The following is a 27,650-nucleotide window of genomic DNA, read 5'->3' as shown; positions in this document are numbered from 1 at the left end:
ACTTAATGGCCTCTGGTTTTAACAATTTCGGAAACCAAACAGACCCATGAGTAGACTAGTTGATCATTTTATTGATTTTTGGTCACGGCGGAAAAAGGTTTCGAATCCCTGTCTTAGAGTATACTGTAAAACTGCACTGTAGTAACTTGAATGTTCGAAGAAATCAGGCTTGCACGTTGAGAAATGTATTTTGTTTTTGTAAAACTCTTTCAGTGGGCTCGAATTGTTTTGGTTGTAGAAAGAGGAGTTACCCCTTCAGAATGCTTAGAGCAACAAAGAAATTATTCTCAAATTACTGCAGATGGACGAAAAACGCTTGTTCTACGATTGCAACACAACGTAAGTGAATCTAATCATTTTATCTTGATTCGATCGAACATAGATAATTAACAATAAATTATGGCACAAAATATGGTTTTGATGATCTGAATTTTATTTCTGAATTTAAATCCATCAAATCATTGAAATTTATGAAAAATGGTACAAAGATGACCCACAATTTGTCTAACGAAATTTAGTCTGAACTTCGTGTCATTTCAAACTTTGGTGTTTCTAATGTTTTAACAAATGAAAATCACACCTAAGTCAAAACCACATGAATGTCTTACATAGTTGCTACTAGTAATATATGTTTTCGTCTCCATTAGTGGGTTGAATATATTTATCATCTCTTTCTTACCGCTTTGTCATTTACTTCGACTTTATACACACGTGTGTTCATGGTGAACCAACATTTTTAATTGATAATGCACAAAGCGTCCAATCTTTTCATTGAGGATGTGATTAGAATTTCTTTTGATCTTTCTTTAATCTTTTTATTGATTATGATTAGAACATAATATTGACTGCGGCATAAAAATATATAGATATAATGTAGGCCTATTTGTATGGAGACTTTCTTCAATAAAAAAATATATGTATTTTTTTTTTCTTAGGAAGAAGAAAAAGAAGAGCTGCGCAAAATACGGGAACAGAAAGAGTCGAACGCAGTGAATAAGAGAAGATTCCAAAATTATTGCTCTTCTTGAATCAACAAGATTTAAATAGAAATTCAGCGGCAAATTGTCGGCATCGAAAATATGAGATTATATATGTGTAGTAATTATCTTTTCGCCAAATGTAAATCACTCATAATTATTCTAGAATCAACGCAATTGGTAAATACAATATTTACCAGTGAAGAAAATATGAAGTCATACTCGAAACTTATCTAGTAGAAATAAGGCTACAAGGGTTCGTTAAAATGCGATTCTTTCACAACATCCGCAGATTGCTTCAAGATATGAACACTCATTTAGACTTAGTTGAAAACTGCCGACACGCTTAATATAGATTTCAAGGGGAAAGAGAACACTTACAAGTGTGTGCGTCCAAGCACGTATTCCAACTCACAAATATCCCGTCCAACAACTCCCGGCTCTCATTTGTCGCTCTGTTGGCATTTAAATAGATTGATGCGAGATGACCGAATATTCTTCCAATCGAATATTCTTCCAATTATCATTAACAGAATGATAACTTTGAAAATATGAAAAATAAATTGATCCTAAATTACTTGTTTAAAGGTATTTTACAGATTTTCAAGAACCCCTCCCCACAATGATTTTCCATTCTACCCTTTAACTATGGAAATTTTTCCAAACAATTTTGCTGAGGTAATTTTCAACATTTACTTTTATTTATTACTTAAAAATAAAGCTAAACTACTAAATTATAAACTACTAAAAAATAAACTACTGGCAATTATGTTATTTTCTGAATGACGTATTTTGCTGTTATTGTTAGAAAAATTCAGCAGCTGCAGTATCAAATATAACTACCTTTCAACACACTACACAGATTTCCGACCACTTTCCTTATTTTCACGGCCAAAGCAGCATCACCGTTCTCATTGGCATTGTTTGATCAAACCAAATGTTCTCTCGGGCATAAGATAGTGGAAAAGACTGAAATTAACTTGTGATGCTCCCGAATCAACTCCCTCATAACCATGCACGTGCTTTAATTGTTTTTCTTTCTCTCGGCCGAAGCAAGTTTCAAAAAATTTTTAAATTTGAGGTTGTATAATCGATTTTGCGGATGCAATGCAAAAAACTAATTATTTCGATTAGTGGCAGTAGACGTAAGAATTCCAGGCCCAATTTAGCAAGTATACCCATTTTACATAATCGGAGGCAGTGCCGACAGCATCTCTTTCTTTTTTGCAAACTATATTTCCTCACATGTAATAATTTCAAGTTGCCTTCTGCATCTGTACCTTCCCTCGACTAAAATTATTCAATCATTTTATAACATTATAATTCACAATTTATTTAATTAAAAATAAACGGGCTACGTAATATCATTGAAAATGTTACATACTTCTATACGCAAATTATACATCAATTATTATCAAAAAGACGTACGTTAAATACTCTTTATACTCATAAATAGCATGATTTCCATTTCACTATGACATTCACTCTAGTAATAGTTTGTTTGATAGTAAATCCGAGGAAATAAGAAAAATTTTATTGATCGTAGTAAAGAGGAAACTGAGAAAAAGGATGAAATATTGTCATTGAATTTTGTATACGATCTACACGTAATCGGCATTGCGTTCTTGACATCCAATTCATGATGATTCATCACTATCAATTTTTAGAGAGGAACAAAAAATGTGGTACATGGTGGGCAAAAAGTCCGTAAAAACTTTAAAAATAAATAAAAACCGGAAAAATAACCGAAATAAAAAAATGGTTTGCAGGGTTAGCATCGCTAGGTCACGGGAATTTTTTTAAGACAGCAAAAAAATAACTCAAAAACGTCCGATAGGTGGCGCTGTTACGAGCAACTTCGTTGGAAATATGCAAATGAGACGGTTATAAGAACTTGCGCTCCTAATCCACAACCAGCTCACCGTTGTAAACCTTGTATGTGGACCTGGTGCACTCTGCCGTTGTTGGATTTGTGACTCGCCTGCAATGTGTTATCCCCAGTGGTGGTGTTCATGTGGAACACATACTGCTGTAATAAACGATTTGGAGTCATTCTGTTCGTTATTTGCGTATCTTTTCTTCGACTTGTGTACGTCAGTGCCACCTATCGGCTGTTTTTTTTTCTTGTCAAAAAATTCCCGTGACCTAGCGATGCTAACCCTGCAAACCATTTTTTATTTCGGTTATTTTACCGGTTTGCACGGACTTTTTGCCCACCCTGTATTAATATGTAACGCTATCAATATTTAATGGTATGTATTTGAAACAATAGTGCGTTCTGTTTTGGTGATTTTTTTCAACATCGATAAATTAATGTTCGCTATTCATGTCTCTTAGTGTGGGTGAAATCAATCAATAATTCGAATACAACAAGTTCCTTCTCTGAAGAATTTTTTTAACGTATAGTAGAGAGAAAGAGAATGTTGGGTATTTTCATGTTGGTTACCATGGTAACATGAACGTCGCCTTTTCTCCATCTTTTGTATTATTGATAGCTCACTGATTTTGCAATGGTCACTTTCATCCATGTTCATATTTCGATTCAAGGCCAACTCGAGAGCATCATGTGCCTCCCGGAACAAGTGATTTTTTTTTGAGGCCCTACCTGCCGAATTTTCGGAAATTTCAACCGGTTCTCATTTCTATAAGTTCCCCTTCTTTCCTTGAGGTCCCCGGGCCATGCTCGGATGGGCTCATGCGTTAAGACGGCACTGTTTTAATTTTTGAATAAAATAATTAGAGAGATAGGAGAAAGTTCTGTGTGTACGATGCTTTCGATGTGAGAGAGCGAAAAAAGGTGTCGAAGGAGTTGTGCAAAAAAAACCTACTCTTGAGAACAGCAGGCCAAGGCCATCTTCTCACGTAGAATGAGTAAGTGGGTGCGGCGTCAGTAAAAAAACTCAGGTTCTCTTCACCTAATGAACTAAACTTTTAATTTCTCTTTTGCATTGTTTCAAGTCGAAATCTCTTCCCCAAATTCTCGGTTGAGCTTGCAATAAGTTTTTAATATAGTTTAAAAAATAATAATATTCTAATTTAATTTAGAGACAGATAGGCACAGATAATAAAAATTGTCAAAATAACACGCAATTGAGAAATTCAATATACTTTTTCATTTTAAAAATACAAATATAATATCAAACCTTTGCGTAGAATTCTAACCTCTTCATTTTTAAGAAAATGCACGTACGCACCAACGATGACCAAATAAATGAAATAAACAACACAAGGATTTTTTTGAAACGTTTCAGGTGGAAATTTTATTTTTTATCTTCCAGAGGGGGAAAAAAATTAATGATCACGTATAAACATCAAATTGATTCAAATAAATTTCTTTTTACGAAAATGGAAGAAAAGAAAAATATTGACTATTTCGAGGATAAATAAATAAGAAAAATGTTTGAATCATAGAAAAGAGATGTGCAGTCTATCATGTGATTAGTTCACGATTTGAAAGAATGGATAAAAAAAAGTGTTCCGAAATGTCTCTGCTCCATCGTTGGAAAAGTACTTGAATACGTGAAAAGCGCGTGCGTGTCATGTTTCACGAATGCACATGGTTGCTGGCAGCTACCAGGTAGAGATCAATCGTTTCTCAGTCACGTCGCGCACGTAGACACTGTTCTTGTACGATGACCTAAAGAAAGGATGAAAAAAATCGCCAACGTCTTTCACCAAACATTTTGTTTTCGTTTCTAAACACAATACTTTTTTCATCCCACAGGTATTTTAGGGTTACTCTCTCTCTCTCTCCTATAGAGATGGATTAAGCAGAAAACTTCTTCCCACGTTTATGATCCTAGACCAGGCATCTTCAACTCGATGCTCTCTGAAGCGCCCGTAATGTTCTATATGCTGTGTTCGATTTCGTGCTCGCTAGCACTTGATCAACGTCCCAATTGTACAAATTTTCCAACACCTTGTACAAATTGCATTCAAGGATAGAAATCATTTTGATTTCATGCATTCGCTGGTCAAACTTGCCGTAGGGTTCTCTTCTTTTGATGATGCGTACAGGCAATGCTGGTGACTAGAAAAAGGATGAAGACCTCTTCCCTAGACCAAGGGTGCTCAACCTTTTGGAGACTGCGGGCCACTTCATTGGTTTTAAAACGTATCGCAGGTCACTTGAGTGATCTGGAAATATGCCGCAGGCCATGTGAGAATTTGCCACGGACAGGGCGGCTCGGGAAAAAATCTCTACCCAAATGGGCCTATTTTTGGCGCCCTATGCCCACGTTTTTTTTGGTTGGCAAAGCTTTTTATCACCCTACCAACTCGGATTTGACGCCCTTTCTAGAGCTCCAACCTCTGGTCTGGGAATGTAGCGCGGGTCACTTAAGTGGTCTGGGAATGTAGCGCGGGTCACTTAAGTGGTCTGGGAATGTAGCGCGGGTCACTTAAGTGGTCTGGGAATGTAGCGCGGGTCACTTAAGTGGTCTGGGAATGTAGCGCGGGTCACTTAAGTGGTCTGGGAATGTAGCGCGTGTCACTGTGGTCTGGGAATGTACCGCGGGTCACTTGAGTGATCTGGTTATGTACCGTACCGCTTAGTTTTATTTTTACAAAATTAGATTTGAGGTCGCGAGCCACATCAGATGACTTCGAGGGCCACATTTGGCCCGCGGGTCATGGGATGAGCCTGTATGTCATCACGTATGTCATCATGTTATCACAACTGAAACTAGGTTCAAGGAAAGGGAATTCAAGGAAAACAACGTGGATTTTTGTTTTACGCCCTGATCAGGAGTCCTATATCAGGTAGGTTATAATGGAACAGGGTTATAATGAGAAATCCTATATTCATTTTCTTGCAAATTTAAGGTATGAAAAAAATTTAAATGATAAGATTGAGTCCCAGGCCACTAGGCTGGATCCCTGTCAGCCTTCTATCTTGGTGACAGAGGTGGATTTATGGATTTGCTGCCTGCTATTCAAATTTTATCTTCCCCGTCCCGTTCTAATTTGATGTTTTTGACCACCAATTACTAAAATTTTCCGCCCTCGGTTATAGCCCGCTTAGTGTCCCTGTAAATACGCCTTTGCTTGGTGGAGGGGGCATGGCCTATATTCATTTAAACCAGTGTTTCCCGAAATGAGCAATACTGCCCCTTGAAGGTAATGGGGGGGGGGGGACAGTAGCAGCTGCTGATAGATTATGGGATTTTATGGGTTGGCTCAGCAAGTGAGGGCGATATGAAAAAAAAATTCTTAAGGGGTTAACGAGTCTAAGAAGTTCGGAAGAGTGATTGTTATGAAACTGAGAAATGCAATGACGCTTCGGCCGGGATTACACTATAAAAGTTTGATAAAAGATATTTTACTAAACTTGAACAAAACAACGAATTAGCCTATTGGTTACATTGATACGGTTATTGGTTGCATTTTTCAAGTTTTATAAAAGAAGTTTTATCAAACGTTTATAGTGTAATCCCGACCTTCGGTAAATCTGAGGGTGAAATTCTTTCACGTTCGTTCACTCACTGGCAATTTATGATGAAATAGAATTTTTCAATGCTCACAAAGTGGGCGAGAGGAATACATGGCTCCAGCCCTGTGAGAAGGTCAATTAAGGCCGGGATTACACTATAAAAGTTTGATAAAAGATCTTTTAAAAAAAACTTGAAAAACAACCAATAAGCCTATTGATTACATTCACTTTGCAAAATTAATTGCAAACGGTTTCGTTATGTGCATAAACATTCACTTTGTTCTTTCAATATTATTAAAATACACGTGAATTGAATATCGAAATATGTAAATATTGCATGAGGAAACACGAGAAAAAAACGCCTTCACATAATTGCAAAAAAAATAAAATATTCTATTTTTTGGAAGTAATATATATTTTCTTCCTTGGTGTAGAGCTGACGAATGAATTTTTTTATTCTTTCGAAACATTAAACAGTCACCGATGGATTATTGGGAAATCTGGTGTTGAAATGTTAGACACAATGAAAGGGGCGCCAAAAAAAGTGCACCTATCAACACGTGTTAATGTAATGAATTCGTCGCGAGCAGACTCAGCGCAGACACTCTAATTGCTTGAACTACTTTCCAATTATTTCCCTCATCCGGTGTTGAAAGATCTTCCGGATAGGAATTTTCATTGCGTTATACCGTGCACCAAAATCGTTTGCCATCACTAGAGCCCGGATTACATGCACTAAAAAAGTTGCGAAATATGCTCTAAAATTATGCAAATATGTACTTCAAAATGCCAAAATATTCACTTAAAAATGTCAAAATGTGCGCTTAAATGCCAAAATATGTCCTTAAAATTCCAAAATATGTGACCCCAGAATATTCACTAAAAAATGCTGAAATTCCAAAATATGCACAAAAAAATGAGAAAATAGGCACCATGCATAAAAAATTCAAGATGCATAAAAAAGCAAATGTGTTTTTAAAATGCAACTTTTATATTTCTTAGTGCACATATGCATTCGTTCACAGAAAAAAAATATCCCCACGTATGTATACAACGCATATGCAAATAATTATTACATATTTTTTATTCTGGCATTCTCAATTTCCAGTTTGTTGTAGCTCAGCAACGAAAATACCTTCTCCTCCTCCTAACCAGATGATGGACCGCCGCTCTGTCTCTATAAAGAGTTTTAGCAGGTGGTCGAAGACCTGGGCGATGCTGGAAGCTGTGCATGTATGTGTTGTAGACCTAACGTGAAGTCGGTTTCTGTGTAATGATTGTCATGTGTAGAGCTGCCATGTGCCGTCAATTTTCCTACCTATGAGGGAAGTGTATTGCTTGAATAATTGTATCGTTGTAGGCCTGTTGCTCTCTGTGGCGAGACTTTTAACGAGGAATTCGGCTCGCATTCGCGCCTCGAAGTTGGAAACTACAGAAAACCAACTTCAGCCGACCAACTCTGTGGCAACGTAACAAAAATACCAGTAAAAAAAGAATTCTGACACTATTTCTAAAAAAAAATTTAATGTCTTGACATATCTCTAGAAATAGCCTTTCAACAAAACGATTAATATTCGTAAAATATGTACTTTACAAATAGGCTATCTATTAATTCGCTAAATCCTACCTTCGGAAAAAAACCGATCTTATGAAAATATTATGAGCAATATTTATTTGATGAATTATAAAAAAAAAACAGAGTGAGAGCTCAAATAAACCTTCAAAAATATGCACTTATTCTAAAAATTCTTTGATTTTATGCATTTATATGCATTAATCCATATAATCCGGGCTCTAGCCATCACTAACCGTTCAACATTTAAATAAAATACTTTCACTGTGAGGAATACAATGTGGTCATAAAATAACTTTGCTGATACACACGTCCGTGGCAGCCGCAAAAGGGTATTTCCGAGTATGCACTCAAGAACGAAAAGAAAAACAAAACTCTAACCCTCGCGGTTACGGTTACAGTGACAAATTTTGAAAAATTCAAAACATTCAGACAACATTCTATTTTATGCATTACAAAATGATTGGTGCAGTAAAAAAACCATGAATGGCGCTAAAACGGTACCTGTAGCATCATCATAAACCCCGGCTCAAGACGCAGACAAAGAAAGAAGAAGCACCAAGGGGGTGGTGTGCAAACCACTCGGTCGGGCATCTCGGTCAGAGTCCCGAAGTCTTTATACTCTGAATACTTTGAAACATCTATATCTCGAACTTCATTAACATTAGGTGATTTTTGCAGCCGCTAGGGCTTGTATACTGGCAGAGTTATTTTGTGACCACCCTGTATGTGTTTAATTTAAGAAAAAGACAATATCACTTTATAATTATTTGGTTATGAGATTAATTTCTGATGAAGTTTATAATGTTCAGGGAAATTTATTTTTTCTAAAGCGATCGGAAATTTTGGAAAATTTTTAATTTGGAAACACACAACACATCAACGATTTTACTTTCGCGCATTCTTTTTGCTATAATTCGATGCGTACGGAATAATATAGTTTATTATTTTTTCTAGATAATAACTTATCTTGTTCTAATTAACTCTCGTTTTATTTTTTGAAAGTACACTATGGCCTTTGAGCCGTTGAAGGACAACGTAGTTTTTATTTCACGATAAATGTGATGATTATAATAATAATTTACGATAACTAGAATATTTTGAAGTCATCTTGCGGGATTGATCTTGAGAGCCATTATAAGTGATATTTTATTACAGACAATATTTTAAATGAAAATATGTTTTTATTAGGTTTTGAGAGTTCTTTGCTAGAGCTTCACAGACAATTCTTCTTTCTTCCTGAATTCTCAAATAAAAATGCTGCCCATGAATAGACGCGTGTTTTTAGACTCATCAAAAGACTGAATAAACAACACATCGGATAGACATAAATAGTGCTTTGAGAACGTCTAGAAGTAGTGCTATGCGAACATCTGCAAGGCTGGATTAACCATTAAGCAAAATAAGCACGTGCTTAGGGCATCAGGAGAATGGGGGCACAACAAAAATGATCCAATCATTGTTTTTAAATGTATAATTCTTCATCTCCTTTTATATGTACAATCCTACATTGTTTTTAAATATAATTTTTTTTTCCAGCGTTAACCATCCAGTACAAATCCTAAAATTTTAGGAACATGCACAATTGAAGGTTTTTAATCGAAAGGAGGGTGGAAGGGGGGGGGGGCTGTTCCCAGGGCACTGGACTAGGAAGGGCGTCGAGTTTACTCTCTTTCTGTTAAAAATCACGAGGAGGGGGATGCCAAAATGGATACAGACCCCCCCCCCCGCTCTAAGTGATGTTAAGTAAATTTTTGTTTCTAGTTACGGCCCTGAGGGTGACACATAAGCAGCGAAACTGAGTTAATTGCGAACAACAATTCGCGTTAATGCTCAGTTTTCGGATTGATATTTCGCTCTATTTCCATAAAGTAATCCCAGAGCTGTATAAACAGCATCATAGGCCCCGGGTAAAACAAATTTTTCTGAGCCTTCCCCCCTAACCCAACTGTAAATACCTGTCTCTCCCCAATTTGCATAGTCACTCTCCCCAAAATTTTAACCAGATCAAATTGCTACGGGGCTTTCAAGACACTTGAGGCTCCCGAGCCGTGGCATCGTAAGCTTTGGGCAAAAAAAAATTTCATTTCGTCGAAACCCCTCACCCCCTACCCCATCTTAAAATACCTGCTTGCCAAATAGCCTACTTACACACAAATATTGTGAACAGATATAATTGTCATACGGTGCCATGCTTTAAGATTAAAAGTAAAAGGGACCGGGGGGGGGGGGAGACGTCAAAATTACTTGAGTGCTTAGTGCCCCTTCATTTGGGTTAATCCGGCTCTGAACATCTGTTTCGGTCGGCAAAATACGTATTGTTTATTATGTGTATTCTATCTGCCTCCGAAACTAAAACTGTTTAATTATATATATGCATTTTTGTTTTCATATATTGAAAGACATAATGAGAACCAAAAATATAGATGCATCTATCAGAAAAAAGGAAGTAACCAGCATGCTGCCTGTTAAACATATGTATATATATATATATATATATATAACCAACTGAATAAATATTTATTTAGTCAAATTCGGCTTTTTTTTTTTTTTTTGAAATAAATTATGCTTGACAAATTTTTTAGAACAACGAACAAAAGTATCAATGAAATGCAAGAAAATCTTGAACAAAAAAAATTACATTCCCAAATATTAATCAATAGTGATGATGAATTGAAGATATGATGATGCTGTTAAAATCCAGTGCAATATTTCAGCTTTGAGTAGTATAATGAGTTATCTTATATCCAGCTTATCTATAGTATACAGCACTGTATTTTAATAATGGGCAATTAACTCGTGGGTTGTCTGAGAAAAAATAAATTTTTTGGGGTGTGGTTTGCTGAATCGTATTTTATGCAAGACTTGCTTCCTTAATTTTACCTCCCAATGGGAAATGAATTTATCGAGAATGGTTTTTATACAAGAAAGAGAGCATCGATTAAGTAAGAAATGATTGATGATTAGTAAAATCAAATGATATTCACACAGCCGTCTCAGAAGTGAAGTGGAATACATGAGCGCAAACCAATCACAAAGTGATGCTGCCTTGAAATCTTACAAATAATTTATACTTGAGTCCCCTAACCGATTTTCTGCGATTCGGATGGAATATCTGCGATAAAAAATGCACAAAATCATTTTTTCAACATAGATAAATTCACGAATAGGAAAAACTCTTTATCATGCGATATTCTTCATTGGGGGAGGAAGGGAGGGCAGTTGTAAGCTTGGCCCGAGTCAGGTCCGGCCGTCCATGTACGGTCCCTTTCAGTATACATGAGCTCCAAGCACCAGTAGCAGTCAGTCAGGTCCCTTTCAGTATACATGAGCTCCAAGGAAAGATTGAGAGGTTCGTTGCCTTCGTAGTCTAGTCGTTCACCCGGAAAGTGAAAGGACGTGGGTTCGATTCCCCGTAAAGGCAGTTGAATTTTCTCTCTTTCCAAAAAAATTCATCTTCGCAGCAGCCAGTTGTTAAAACCATGGAGGAGGGGAGTGTATGTAAAAGACTGATTTTGGTCTTTTCTCTGATATATGTCGACTTTTGCATTTGTTTTTCGTTAATTAATTTGGAAATGCTTTTGAAGTTTTCAAATTTATTATCCACGAGGTTCTTCGCGGCCGAGAAGTTAGCAAACCAGCTCTCGATTCAACATGCAACAGACCTAATGGCGATGTTTGTGCCTTGTATAAGTATTATAGTTTCGTGTCCTTGCAGCCCTCAAATCGAAATCGTCGGATAACGAGAAGACATAACCTCTATATCCAGCAGCAGACTGGACATTACACTGTAAATGTATGGTTAAATAAAATCCCTTTTATAAAACTTGAAAAATCCAACCAATAAAGCTCATAGGTTACATTCGAGAAAATGCAACCGATAATCTTATTGGTTGAATTTTTTCAAATTTTATAAAAGTACATTTAGAAAAATTTTGTAGTGTAAGGCCGGGATTACACTATAAAAGTTTCAAAAAGTTCATTTATAAAACTTGAAAAATACCACCAGATTATTGGTTACATTCTAGAAATGCAACTAATGATCTTATTGGTAGCATTCGAGCAAATGCACCCAGTGATCTCATTGGTTGAATTTTTCGAGTTTTATCAAAGAGCTTTTACAAAACTTTTATAGTGTAGTCCCAGCCTAATACCGTCCTAAGGCCGAGATTACACATGTAAAAGTTTCATAAAAGTTCATTTATAAAACTTGAAAAAATGCAACGAATAAAGTAGTCGGTTACATTTGAGCGAATGTAACCAATATTAAGGAAACAATTATTTTCCGGATATTATGCTGAGGTGAGCTCGGAAAGAAAAGTCATCACGTCTCCGCCGGGACTCGAACCCAGGCCCTCTTGCACACCGGGCAAGCATGCTACCATCTACACCACTGGAGACACATGAATCTGCCTTCCTAATTTCACGCACTGTGTCGTGAGGCGCTGGGTTCGAGTCCGGGCGGAGGATAGTCCCCTGCTCACCTCAGCATAATATCCGGAAAATAATTGTTTCCTTGATATCTCTGGCTGAGAAAAAAGCCATCTATATCTCTCTGTAACCAATATTATTTATTAGTTGTTTTTTTTAAAGTTTTACAAAAGATCTTTTTTCAAGCTTGAAAAATGCAACCAATAGGCGCGTTGGTTACATTCGAGCGAATGTGTCCAACAGGCTTATTGTTTTTTTTTTTTTCAAGTTTTGCAAAAGATCTCTTCCCAAACTTTTACAGTGTAATCCCGTCCTATGAGTCATATAAACAAAACAAGGCCTGTTTCGGAATCACAAGAAAAACTTTCAGAAAAAAAAAAAATAAAAAAAAATAATAATAATAAATGTTTTTTTCCGAAAACGTAGTCGGATACCTTAAAGAAGGAATTATCTCGCCAATTGTTGACACCAGGAAATTGAAAAATAGCCAAGTATAGGGAACGGATCTTTGGAATGGCGTGATTGTTTTGATCACGTGCCAATGACGTCATAACATGGCGCGAGGCAGAATGATGTTTTAGTGAGTGGTATTTGTAGCTCTGGTAAAAAAAGCGCTCAAAACTCGTTGGTGTTCAATAATTTGAGGATGTCGTTGTCGGCAAAAAGTGGCGAAGATGAGAGCTTGAATGGTAAATTGTTTCTATTAAAAATAACCATTGCTTTTAATCGCCATCTAAGATGTTTTGATTTGAAAACTGGCTCTCTGCCTCTCATCATCAGATGCGTAGCAGAGCAATGACAGCAGCTTGTGCACTTACTATTCTCTGCCATTGTTTACATTGTCAATACATTCACTTCTGGCGATCCATTATTATTGCATATATCGTTTTCTCATTGTGATACAATCATTTTCAGCATAATAGTAGAAATTCTTTGATTTTTCAGCTCAAGTATTTTTAAATTTGACACCTTAAACATGAAGTGACATTTGAGAAGAGTTCAATGAAGGCAAATGTTTTTTTTTTCTCTCTAAATTTTTATGTTATTTCGTTGTATTAGATTTTTGTGTAAAAATTAACATGTCAAAATGTGTACTCGAAGTTGAGAAAAATTACCCGATTGCTAAAAAAAGGAAGAAAGCTGATCTTCTATGAAAACTATTGCTTAGATTTCAATTATTCATTTCACATAGCTATCACTTACTACTAACCTTTCCTATTTAATTTTTCTGCTGACTTTGCGTTCTCCCCAGCTGTCATTTATTTATGGCGGAAACAAGTTTGGTGGATTACAGCAGGGCTTGACAAATCCCAGATCATCGTGGCAACTAGAAAATCGGTATTGGTGCTTAAAATTTTCTATGTGTGATTAATACAGTCAGACGGGCTTATAACGAAGTCGGAAAAAACAGCAAAACTTTTCATTATGTCTGCATGTGGCTTAAAAATTATGTGTTTTAGCAAAATGAAACATGATTTAAATGCACGATATACACATTTTTCAACAACCAGAGCATTCTTAAAATAAATAGAATTTAAACTCATTGAAAATGAAAATTTGTTGTATTTTTCTTCATATGATTATGGGCATTAAAATCATTTTTGTCTCAGGCTGGTATTACACTATAAAAGTTTAATAAAAATTCTTTTATACAACTTGAAAAATGTAAATAATAAGCACATCTGTTGTATTCGAGCGAATTTAATTGATCGCTCTATTGGTTGCATTTTTCAAGTTTTATAAACAAACTTTTATAGCGTAATGGCCAGCCTTATAAACATGCAAGATTTAATGTTTTTGCTCTACGAAGTGTCTGGTTACTGGAACGTTTTTCTGTTCTTATTTTCGAACCATTTAAAAAGAGCTGCTCCTATAAATTTCTCCTCGAAGATTTTCAGTTTAGCATAAGAAAACATTTAGTCTATTCCTTCTTCAAAAACTCTTCAAAATCGTGAATAGTAAACTTTGAGGGATCCTGAAACGCTTTGATAACTCATTTTTTTCCATTTTTAGATTAACTGTGTAGCTTCAATTTTTGAAGGGATGGGCAGTGTTTTTGTGCTTGAAATTCACAAAAATTAACTTGTTATATATAATGTCCAAAAATCTAGCTAAAGATTGATAAATGCACACACACTAAAGGTGTTTTGGAAATTGAATTCTTGGGAATATAACCTTATTCTCTTTTCTTTCGGATAATATTTTCTGTCAGCAAAACAGGAATTGAAGAAGAAAAATGTAAACAAAAAAGTGAAGTGTGAGATGGAAGATGATTTCACACAGTATTCAATAACTCCCAGCTAGAATGTCTTTTAGGGAAATAAAGAGGGTATTATTAGTTGTACCTATACACATTGAAGAAAGGTAAATTTACTGATAAGAAGATTTAGATAAGATTACAAAGAAATTCCTCGAAAGTCATCTTTGAGAGAGAAAACCGGTTGAAAATTTGTTGTAGGCGTAATATGTTGAAATTTGGCGTGCGTTATAAGCAATCAAAATAGCATCGACAATTGATACAAAATTCAAGTGACATGGAAAAGCATCATTATATGTTAAAAATCATAATATGCATGTTTATTATAGGCGAGCCTGACTGTATATTTAGTCTAAGAAAGGTAAGAAAAACATCATAAGGACTTAGAAAAAAACCAGGCCTGGCGCCTAATTTTTTTTTTTTTCAGTTTGTCAAAACCCCTGGATTAGTCAATCCTGCTAATAGCATTCCCACTTATAACATTTTCCAATTTTGTACCACTTAGTTTCATGGTCCCAACTCCAACTAATTCTCATTGAAACTTTCTGTTTAAACGTTTTCCCACTTACAATATTTTTTTATGAAGATTTTTGAAAACTTGTTGAGCAGGATCCACTGTACATTTAATTATCTTAAGGTTTTAAAGAGAAGTATTTAATGATTCCATAAGCAAGGTGAATGACAACTTGGCGACTTGTTTCGTGCAAATTTAAGACCATCAAAAGCTCAAAAAGAACCCCTAAGGGAGCTGTCTAAAAAAATTCTCTAAATCAAAAGATTAAATTTTGAATATTGCTTGCCTTCATAAAATGTCAGGAAAAATGCTGCAGTGAACTGCAGAATGTTAGTCTTTTTGCAGTAAAAAAGGCTAGAAAAGTGAAGTAGACAATAGCGATTGGTCTAAAAACAGGATTTATTTTCCAACATCATGATTTTTAATCGCTGATTTGACTTTTATATTTTCAATTTGCAAACTTATATTGCTTTTGAATTTTTATATTTCTTTTGAGCATTCTACTGACCATTCCACTTTGAATAGCGGTAACCGGTCATCTAGCCTATTAATTTCGCCATGTGTTACCTGTAGTCAGGGCTGAACTTAGACAGGTGTGAAGGGTGAGACTGCACTGGGCCGCTAAAGTTTAGGGGTCGCAAAATGGGATAAAAATACTTTGATGTTTTTTTAACGTTAAGACTACCTTCTTAACATTTGAGGTAACGTTTTGACTTAATTTTGTCAAAGCAACAGCTTATAATTTTACCCCAGACCTCTAAAATCGAGAATTCTGGCCTTGAGTTTTCACGATTTCCATGCCACAATTTGGTCTAATGTTTTTTTTGTCTAATTTTTTTATGACCATGAAATAGTAGTCGATACTCATTCCCATTCCTGGGTACCAATATAAACCTGGCGTATATCTTGGTGTTCATGGACATTGGGAACGAGAGACCTTGTTTAAGGGGACCACAAAATACTTAAGCCCGACCCTGCCAGTGGTGCCTTTTTTTATGCAGATGCACATGCTTTTTTCCTTTTTTTGGAAATTTGAAGCTATAAAAATTTATATCAAAATATTCTAAAATATAAATAGTCTATATTTAGCAAAGACAAACTGAGGACAAATTGTTGAACTAAAAAGTCACAAACAATAAAAATACATTTTTTATATGGTAGGAAGTGTCAAATAGCCCATATGATGCACTGCTAAGGAGAGGGTCCTTTGCAAAACATAAATATCATGGGGGGGATATTGAGATGTAATGTGATACCCTAAAAGTGAGGGGGTGGGTAGGTTCATAATATGTCCTGTGACTAAGAAATGCTGCTGACAGATTTGTATGGATCCATAGCAGCTGAACCTTTGCTAAAAGATATACGGGTAAGTAAAACAAGTAGGCTATATCTTCACAAGAAAATCTGAAATTGGAAAGAAAAAAGATGCTTGAGGATGCAGCCTTGCAAAGCATGGCAAATATAATAGCAGTGAGGGCTCTGATCATGATGGAATGTTCTGGGGGGGGGGGCAAAACAAAATTTTGTTCTAAGACACCAGTAGTTAATTTCCACACAAATGTTTTTTTTAATTTATTTATTCTAATTAATTCAATAATTTGTGTAGTAAAATTTTATTTTCAATACATCTGTCAAAATAAAAAAAAACAAAAAATTCACTTTCAGCCTGACAGTATAGAAGTATATAGTCACACAAGATGTTGAATTTATACAGGGTCTCGGTAGCAGGATTAAAAACCTCTAGGAAGGGTAGGGCACACCCAAACGATTCGGGATGACGTAGCAATGCGGAGTTTGAAATGATGCAGTAGCATACACAGAAAACACACCACGTTAGTGAATATGCATTTCAACAAATAACAGAGGTCAAAAATGGTGTTCAAAGTGCATCCAAGAGCTGTAATGCTGGTCTCGCATCCCCCTGTGCGTGAAATTCTGATCAGCATTCTGGAAGGTTCTGGGCATATATCGGGCTTCCCTGCAATTCATGCAGCCAGTTCATCAGTGGTGGTATACAAGTCAAGTAACACACTGGTTAAAACATATACTGTGGATATTCCACACGGTTTTGTGTTTTAAGATTTTTGTCCTATTCACTTCTATATATTTTTACCCCAGTTATAACACACCTTACTCAAAATATACACTGTGGATACAAATTACCGAAAAAAATTGGCCTGACCAGAATTGAACGTTTCTGTCACTGCCGAGTCCTCACGCACATGCACACACTTGTCTTTCCTCTTCACATACCACCCCTGGTGATTTGTAAGTCGCCAGGCAGCCTCCGATGTGGATCATCATTCAACGGATATGGGAAATTTATCATTAGTTACCATCATGGGGGCATGGAGTCTAGTACGCCGTAGCTGCCAAGTCTCCAGAATTTTCCAGGAATCTCCGAAATTTTAGCTTCGTCTCTCGACCTCCCGAAAAGTTCTTAAATCTCCCGAATTTTTACAAAAATCACAAAAATCCCTAATTGTCCCTAAAAAATCCCTGCTTCTGAAAACAATCCCTAAGGAATTTCTTGTGGAGCAAAAAGTCTCTTGCCTCTGTTTTCTTCCCCTTTCAAAATGACGTCACACGTCGTAAATGGGTGAAGAGTGGAAAATTCCTTTTTAAGGAAGTTTTACAAATCCTCTGATGGTAACAAGAAAAGTTGTTTGCCTTATTGTGCAGGGAAATAGCTTTTTTTTATAGCAGCTAATAGTCCTGGATAATTGAAGATTATGATGATGTGCATGTGGTCAAAACTTTCTCTTTTGTTGAAGTTGCATACGTGCGATAAAAAAACATGAATACCGATAAGAAAAAAAAATTTAATCAATTTTAAAGATACTTATTCCCCGATGAATTTCCTTTCATCAAACGTTCCAGAAAAGGGCAGACTTTTTCTTTTTGTACAAGTTGGGTTACGGACATAAACATCGGTCATGGTGGAAAGACTGACATCACCCTTGTGAAATCAAAAGAACATCAGCAAGTGTCACAAAAAGTCAGTCTTCGAAAATTAACATTTTTCCCTTCATCTGCTGATGATTTTGGGGTCACTCACGCAGAATGTTTGTTCACATTGTTTCTGATTGAACACAATATATTTTTTTAGATCACCATTGAAGTTTTGGCCTCTAATTTCACTTGTTTTTTGCATAGGGATTTTATTCCCAAAGGTTTAACTTCCATGTGGGGAAAATCCGTATTTCATTTGGAAAAATCCCTTTTGTATTTATTAGGGAGTTGATTTATAGTATAAAATACGGGTCCGCACGAAAATCTCCCTAATTACCATTTTCAAAACTTGGCAGCTATGTTATATTCTAGGAAAATTTCCCTCAAAAATTTCTCTTTTGAATGAATTTTTCACGCACTTTGAAAAATGTGCTGCCAGCTTATGGGTGAAAATATGTAGTCAAGTACTCTTATTGTAAATTATTAAACTGCATATATAATTAAAAAATAATTTTTTTTGTTTGAACTCAAAACTTCTGCAAATGTCAATAAAATTTATTCGTGGATCAATTTTAGCCAATTTTTCTCACGGATATGGGAAATTTATCATTAGTTACCATCATGGGGACGTGAAGTCTAGCACGCTGGGGAAGACATAACAAACTGTATGGGACTTTTCTTTACCTCGCCACTACTACATCCGTACTTACATAGTGCTTATATTTTCAAAGCTGCTTCTCGAGCGCCGAAAATATGAACTGAACTTGTCGTTTCGTAGAATCTCTTACTAAAATTTCTAAATTATTCTCCTGTAAATGGAAACGGCATTTCGCTTCTGAATATTTTTTCAATCAAACAGTAATAAAACCCATGGGATATATATATTAGTTTATAGACATTAAATTTAACATTCAGATAACTTAGGGCATCAAACTGATGCCTGGAAATTCTCTTGGGGGGGGGGGGATGCATGTCTTTGCGCCTTCATTATTAGCCGCCCCTGGATAATAGTAATAATCAGGGTATGGATGGTGATGACATTTACATTTTTTGGCACTTTTTCACTTTAAGGGAATTTTTTCAAGTTTTGGGGCATTTTTAGTATATTTTTTAACTTTTCTAAAAAAAAATTCAGACTATAAAAGATGAAAGAAATTAAATATGTGTGTGCTAATTACATTGTGTAATAATCATTAAAAATATTATTTATAAAACGCCTCATTCATACCACTTTAACCCTTCAATGGACAAGGCCATATTTAGCTGCTCAAAAAAGAGATGTCGAAATTGTGGGTAATGCTGTATATATCCGGCTGGCATGAACAGTTTCCTTCCCCTACTTGCTTTGTGTAAAATTGTCACCCATGCAGTTGACAAGCTCCTTTTCCAATATTCAGAAGAGATCATGCCCTTGTAGGAAGCTCTATACAGCTAGATAATACAGAAAGCACGCGGTAACAGTGATATTATTCCTTGCATTGTAACTGGTATCTCGAGGAGCAAATCTCCAAGGTGTTGTGATGAAAGCGAATTCTTCGTGTTTTTGTGGCCTCAAGTGGTTTTTTTTTTGTTTCCAGAAAAATTTATCGTTTTTTTTTTTTTTTTTTTCTTTTACTGAAATATGTTTTATTTGGATTTTTTAAAATTTTTGGGTGGTAATTAGTTTATAAATGAATTTGGTATAAAAATTTAAGTTTAAAAAATTAACACAAATTTGAAACCCTCACCCTTAAGCCAGAATTTTGGTGCTTTTTCGCAGTAACCCCCCCCCCCCCCCCAATTAATGAAAAAAAATTATGAATGCCCCTTCCCCCAAGAAATTCTCTGTACGCGTGTGTGTGTAGATTTGACTCAAATATAAACAAACTATTTTAGGCCGTTGTGGGGGTTAGCCAATGTACTGCACTCGTGCCGACAATTTGCATGCAGACATTTACATTAAAAAATTCAAGGAAATTGATAATTATCCTTTTTGTCATATTATACGTTGAGATTTTTGCAACACAAGCTTTGTTAGAAAAAAAATAACTTTATTACTATTCTTTGAATGTGTTCCCCAGCCCCTCCCTAAACAATTTGATAACTTAAATCTTCATACTCCATAATTACTCTATCTTGAATTTTCAATAATTTAGTTTTTTTTAGCTAATGGAGAACTTTTATTCTAGGATTAGAAGCTATATTTAGTCTTTTTTGATTGAATCAAATGGAAAGGAGGACAATGTTATAAGCAAGGAGGGATATAAAGGTTACCCAAACCAATGCATATTTTAAAATTATGTTGTAACCGCAAAATACTGTATTTCAATTTAAAATGAATGGATTAACCTTTCAAGGTTAGTAACAGTAGAACCTCCATAATCTGGACTCCTTGGAACCTGTGCAATTCCAAGTTACGGATCAAATTTTATTCATATCCCAATTTTTTATATCTAAAGCAGTAATATGCCTGTTTAATTAATTCATATTTTCTTTTAAAAAATCATTAACAAATTCATTTATGAGTATACATGAATGAATAACATGTTAACAATTCTAGAAATTTGCAGTTGATTATTCATGTACTGTTATTAATATATAAATTACTGTATTTGTGTGTTCTTGGAATATTTCGCAGAAATCGGTCGAAACGCATCAGTTATTTTGTGTTGTTTGATAGACTTTGATTGTCAGGGGTGTCGGAAGTGTTTTGAACCTGTGGGTGCTCATCTTGAGCTTTATGCAGGAAATTTTTGATTTTTGAATCAACGCTGAAGGTGCTTGTATCAATGCTGCCAAATACCGTGGGTGGCTCACAGCAGCCCTATTCCGACATCACTGTAGTCCTAGCTTCTCTCTGATTTTTATAGTCATAATCTGTCTTTTGCATAGTTACAATAGGCTCATTTAAAAGTCTATCTGAGCAAGAGACATTTTATTAAATTACACAAAACGTAATCTTCACCCTCTTATTACTCACAGACTCGTTTCCCGATATAACCTATGCTGTATAAAATTATCCGTGATGATTTAAACTTTGATACTTTTGGTACTTTAACTAAGTCATCCTATAATCCATATTCTCTAAGCCAGCAATTCTTAACCCGTGCTCCATGTGCACTCCACAGGGGCTCCGCAGCCGCTGAGGAAAAAAAACAGTAAAATTAACGTGTAACTTTATCATGGTATGTGTTTGTTTTCCTAGCATGCCATATCATCGGTTCTGTCGTCTGCATATTCATATATTTTTGCCATTTTGCACAATGAAATAAAGGAGATTGAAAGGAAGGGAAACAAAACACAACAAAAGTAAAGAGAAGATCGGTGAAATGTGTGGTGCATGACACATTTGACTCCTCCAGAAGCAGTTGACCAATCATGCCTGATGTAAAGCGCTGGCGTGAACTGTGTTGCGCTCTGTAGAAAAGCAGTCATACCACTTTTCCTCTTGGTGAGTGGACGGCATGTCGCGCCGGGTGATTCACGCTGCACCCAGCATAGAAAACCGGATCCTAGGGAAACTTGGCTTTAAGTAATTAATTTTGAATACAGTAATTCCCCCAACTTAATGTCAATAATTCATTTCAAGACCGATGATGTAAGTAATGGTGAACTTTTCCAATGATAATGCCCCTCCCTCTCTCAATTTACATATTTTCTTTCTTATCTATTGATATTTTTTTTTATTAGACTTTCATGGAAACATTTCTCTACAAGAACCCAATGTCAAAGATTTTCAAGCTTTGCTCAAAATGCTTGTAATTGGAAATAATATATTTTTTGGATTAGACATAAATACAGGGCGACTTAAGTTGTGTTATATTGCTGTACTTATATATATATATATATATATATATATATATATATATATATATATATATATATAAATAACAAATAGCACTTCTTATGAACTTTTTGTCTATAAAACTTTCTGTTGGTTCTTTAGCAGAAGCAACTCAAATTTCCCTTAGATTTTCGTTGTGAATCTAAACATAGTCACAACTGATAAATATCTTTCAACATTGGGGTTGGTTTTCGCCCCCTTCTCTTTTTTCTGAAAGTTGTGAATCGACACAATTCACAGTGCAAGAGATCAAGGCATATGAACATAGTGATCTGCATGTCTTCCTAGAGCACATGATGGGGTTACCCACTGATCAACGGTTGCATTGGGTCAAACATATGAGAAATAACTGACTGGGTAAACTGGTTTCATTCATTTATCAGTGCAAGGAATGAGTGAGTCACCATAAGGTTAGTTTTGCTGGTCAGTTACAATCTCGAGCATTTAGTATATAGTGCAACGAGAACTACGTATTTTCTTTCTTATCTATTTATATATTTTTTTTATTAGCCTCTTTCATGGAAACATTTCTCTCCAAGAACCCTATGTCAGAGGTTTTCAAGCTTTTCTCAAAATGCTTTTAATTGACTATGCTGTTGTCAAATTTCATTTTAGTAATTAATGACCCAAAATTTTCTTTGAGTCATGCACTTTCATGCTCTATTTAGGAGTCGCCCCTGCCAGACCCATCATTTTGAAAATACATTGAAAATGGTATATATATATATATATATATATATATACATACATACATTGAGTACACATGCTTTGCCCCTTCCCCCCACCCTGGAAAAAGGTGAAATGACAGCCCTGGGGCCCCTGCTGGAACTCTTTTTATCTCAAATTTATTTCTGTACCCACAAGATTTGGAAAAAGAAGTTGAACTGGAGAATTGTATTACAGTTGATGCTCATTTTTATAGACATGAAAAATTGTTTGTAAATAAGAAAGACATTTAAAAGGAATAGTGTATTGTTTGGGACCAGAAAATTAGTTTGTAAAAAATCGAGCATTGACTGTATTTGGCTAAATCGATCATGTTCATTCCAATTCAGTCCATGTCTGTCCCAGACAAACTATTTTCTATTTTAGCGAGGAAGTAATGTTAGTAGGCCTATAGCTTTTTTTAAAGAGTGAATGAAGGGAATCCCTTTTAAATACAGTGAAACCTCACTACAATGATACTCGATATAATGATAAATCTCTCTACAATGATATTTTTCAAGTCTTGTTTGGAAATGTCTTTACTCTAATGTTGAACTGCCTCTTGAAATAACGATAGTCCCTCTGCAACAATATTTTTTATTGGTCCGCAGAGTATCATTATAACAAGGTTTCACTGTATTTTATTTTCAAACAGTCTATACAAGAATTTAAATATATTTTTTGAATGAATAGTCTTGTAAGGCTGTTAAATATTTCTAGTGATTAAAAAATTGACATTGGCTCCCAAAATTTTCTATATATGTGATTACACCAAATTCAAGACTGAGGACAAAAAATTTTCTGAATTTATTTCTGTGTTTCTACCAATATAAACTGGAGGGGGGTTACCTGCTCCCAAAAAAAGTTAAAAGGTTTTTTTTAAGTGGTTTTTCTTGGAAAAAAATATGCTTAACTTCTAAGAAATTTGGCTTTCACTTAAATTTTTCCCATTTGTCAATATCTGATATATGTGTATACATATGTCAGTTTTTATTAAAATGTATTTCATTAAAATTTGTAGATTCATGGGTAGATTTGAGTGTTGGAGAACACCAACGAAGAGCCACTCCTGTTTCTTCTCTTATCAACAGCAGTAAACTGGAAAAACTTTTGAGAGAAGCTCAAAGAGAAAGCAATCAATCTTCATTGCGAGGTAGTGCCATATCATCCAGGGAAAGGTATGATCATAATTATTGCATATATTTCAAAATAATCTGAGCCATTCAGGTTTTTGGTAATAAGAAAAAAAAAATTGTCAAAAATAATTTTTTCTAAATACACAGGAGTCCCTATAACCTTGGTTAAACAAAATCTCAATATTGCCCATCTTAAAATTAATATATCAAAGTGTAACATTAAAATCACAGACACAAAACTAGTTCAGAACTGAACAAAAACAGGTAATTATTTCTTGCACTACTTCATACAGGTGATTTACAAAAGATAAGGAAAACTTTAAGAGGTGATAGTACACACCAATACAAACAATTATTATCAAAGAATGCATGGTCTAACATGAAACGCAAACATGCTAGCACATTTCGAAATGGCCGCACCACAAACGTTAAAATGACATTCCTGTTGAAATTATCGGGAGAAAAAGAACACCATGTGCATGCAAATGTAACCTGGGAAAGAAGAAACCGTATGCAAATCTGCGTCACAGAGAATAAAAGGTGCAGACACTAGCCCTGCGAAGTTATTCCAGCGTGCAGCCGTTCTAACAGTTGTAACGTACGAGACGAGATAGTGGCGCACTTTAGTAATACTGAAAAAGCAGACATATATTTCATTTACAGAGCTGCAAAGAGAAGTATCACAGAGGCAGCACGAATGTACGGTGAGAGTTTTCCCCACAGGCGGTTGCCCAATCCGATTCAGAAAAGATGGGGAAAAACTTTAAGAGGTGGTAGTACACATAAAAGCAAAGGTTTCGCTTGCAGCTCCGTAAATGAAATGCACGTCTGCTCTTTCAGTATTACTAAAGTGTCTTTATCCCGTACATTACAACTGTTAGAACGGTTGCACACTGGAATAACTTCACAAGTCTGGCATCCGCACCTTTTATTCACTGTGACGCAGATTTGTGTACATTTTCTTCTTTTTCCCCAGGTTACATTTGCATGCATGGTGTTCCTTTTCTCCCAATAAATTTAACAGAAATGTTGTTTTAACGTTTGTGTTTCATATTGGACCATGCATTCTTTGATGGCAATTGCAGACCTGCCAACTCTCCGGATATAGGCGGGAGACTCCGGATTTTTCATCCTTCCTCATGCTCTCCGGATTTGTTAAAAATTCTCTGGATTTTGGAAGAAAATTAGATTTTACGTGAGCTTTCATGATGTTAATGACTGCCGTCGTCATTAAAAAAAACACCCATAGAAGACAGCCGTGGTCATTTCCATCGAGCAGCCATAAAAAAAGTCTTGGTGACTGCATTTAACAACTGCCAAAGATGGGACTTTGTTTACGTAGTGTTTATCTGCAATCATTTATTGGGGACATGACCTTGGTTGCTGAGCTTCCTGTATAATCGTTATTGTATTCCATTAACAGCCGTGCAGTAAACATAAATTTTTTCGTCAGCAGCTTTGCATTTTGAAGTTTTTAAATTGTTCCTCCAATTGAATATGTCTTCAGAAAGAAAATATAAAAGTTTAAGCTATATAAAGCTAAATATAAAGCTTTTAAGAGTTCATATACCCAAGATTATCAATCACTGATAGCATCCACGAAAGAAAACACTTATGTTTTATGAACAGTATGTAGATGTGATTTCTCTATTCTGCATGGATGCATGGAAAGACTGACATAGAATTATATTCTGCTCAGGGAACAATGCAGAACATGCCTGGGGGGGGGGGGGATGGAACTCTTTCTTAATTGATTTTTTAAAAAATTTGAAAATTTTATTTTGTGATTTTTTTTTTTTATCAAGTCTATGAGTGCCGGGGAGGGTGTACCCCCCTCGGGAGAATCTCCAGATTTCTGGATTCCAAAAGTTGGCACGTCTGCAATTGTTTGTGTTGATGTGTACTATCACCTCTTAAAGTTTTCCCCATCTCATCTCATCTGAATCACCCTGTATTTTACGCACAAAAATATTTTAGAATATAATTGCACGCTATTTCCACATAAGAATGGATCTGCACATCCCACTGACACAAATTTGAGAAGCCCAGGCAAAAGTGGCCATGGCCAATAAAAGGATAAAGGTTCAGGATCCACACATCAGACCACAACAACACTATTATGGTGCAATATTGCAAACCAGTGGCTTTCTTAGGATTTGGAAGGCCCCCCTAAAATTAGGGTTGTCTTTAATAAGAAATGTCTTCATTTTTGGTGCCATTTTGAGGGTCCTCATACGTTTTTACAACTCATGGATTGTGGAATTATTTTTCTTTGTCCTTTCTTTGAAAAAAAATTGCATCATAAAGTGGGTACCTATTCATCTGTATGTATCTATATATTCTTTCATCATACACATGTACACAATTTGACTAAATTTATTTTCACTCTGAAATACATATCTCTTCATTGATATGAGTGTGTTTTATGAGTGGTTTTTTTTCTACACATGGTCACAAACTTTCACCAATCACCATCAAATTCCCCAGAATACAAGAACTCAAATTGCCTCCAAGCAGGGCAAATGCTATTCTAATTATGGCCCAGCTTGCTCAAGGTTAATATGAAAAAAGGCAGTCTGAAAAACAGCTCTGCAAGAAGAAAATTGCAACATCCACTTTGAGAATACCCTTGTTTGCTCACCAACAGCTAATGTCATGTACTAAAGTAGTGGGGGGGGGGGGGGCGGGCTGTTACCTCTTCCATTCAGAAATAAAGAAAATGGGATACAAATAACAATCGTAGGTGATTCTTTGGCAAAAAAGCATCACTCCAGAAATTAAAAAGAAACTTGAGAGCTTAACAAGGCTGCTATGAAAGCTTTCAGAAATGCTAATAAATGTAACAAAAGACAAGGTTGTTGACCAAAGAAACCTCTCTTCATGCTTCAGGCAAAGTAGTAAGTTAATGGTGATGATGCTCATCTACCACCATGATGGTTGCTGTCATTGTCCGGAGTTCGAACCCGAGGGAGGATATAGATAAGATATTTTCCCTAACGAACTTGGGGTGACTGCCGATAGACAGCACCTTCATTTCCAACCCATCTCATTAATGGCAGTAAATTGCAATATATAGCTATATGGCCAGAGTTGGTGTTTGATGAAGTAGGCAAAGTAATAAAACTAACCAGACAGTGGGAAAACAATTCATTATAAGTGAAGGGAGACATAACATTATTTGTCTTTTTTTTTCATGGTTCTATTTTAGTTGGGAAAAAGTGTTGTGAAGATAGTGTTTTTGTCAGTATAGTGGCCCATCTGTTGTGAAAATTGTGAAAAGTAACGTCACCAAGGGTGTGCGCAGACATTTCCCTTTTTCAGTTTTTGTATCTGATAACTCTACACCTACTCCAAGTTAATCCAAAAAACAGCTTTTAAAGAAGAAAACCATAACACTTGTCTTGGTGATATTGCTACTCACTCAGAAACAGTTTGGAAAAAAGGGAATTTTAAAATCAGTGTAACATGGCTATTTGAATTGAAATGCCATAATGTGAAATATTATAATTTTCTGACAATTTGAATATTACATCCTTACTTTTGATGACAAATAATATTTACTTAAACTTGGGATTAAATTGAAAAGATAAAGGCTGTCTCATTCGTCATTGCCAGACATAAGAGGTTTTAGGAAACTAGTTTTTATGTGCCAGTCAGGGCTGGTTCTAAACATTTTATAAGTGTAAGCAAATAATATTTTGGTGATAAAAAAATTGCCCCTCTTCTTCAGTTGGTATCCCTCTATAGCAGCGTAGTTCGCAGGATTGAAGATTTGTCCCTGGTGCCAGTAAAATACTGACCTGAGGAAAAACTGCAATTTGTGAACTTATTTGAATTAGTTGAACCCAGTC

The 27,650-nt window shown here is 35.6% G+C and overlaps 2 protein-coding genes across 2 annotated transcripts in view; both read left to right on the top strand.

Moving 5' to 3' along the window:
* nan (transient receptor potential cation channel subfamily V member nanchung) overlaps positions 1–1,233 on the top strand; it is a 46,501-nt gene extending 45,268 nt beyond the window's left edge. Inside the window, 2 exon segments of the mRNA XM_089238793.1 lie at positions 214–339; positions 936–1,233. Of these exon segments, the coding sequence (XP_089094919.1) occupies positions 214–339; positions 936–1,028 (219 nt within the window). The 3' untranslated portion in view covers positions 1,029–1,233.
* An 11,703-nt stretch (positions 1,234–12,936) lies between these two features.
* The window catches only part of BNIP3 (BCL2 interacting protein 3), a 28,658-nt gene continuing 13,944 nt past the window's right edge, over positions 12,937–27,650 (top strand). The window contains exons 1-2 of the mRNA XM_089239727.1: positions 12,937–13,101; positions 23,685–23,841. Of these exons, the coding sequence (XP_089095853.1) occupies positions 13,059–13,101; positions 23,685–23,841 (200 nt within the window). The 5' untranslated portion in view covers positions 12,937–13,058. The remainder of the gene's footprint in view (positions 13,102–23,684; positions 23,842–27,650) is intronic.

The sequence above is a fragment of the Pholcus phalangioides genome, unplaced genomic scaffold (genome assembly GCF_987345545.1).
Source record: "Pholcus phalangioides strain wild (caught in Gottingen) unplaced genomic scaffold, Ppha-v1.0 ptg000011l_1, whole genome shotgun sequence".
NCBI classification, from domain to species: domain Eukaryota; kingdom Metazoa; phylum Arthropoda; class Arachnida; order Araneae; family Pholcidae; genus Pholcus; species Pholcus phalangioides.
Note: the sequence above shows the minus strand (reverse complement) of the source record. Positions and strands in the feature narration are given on the sequence as shown.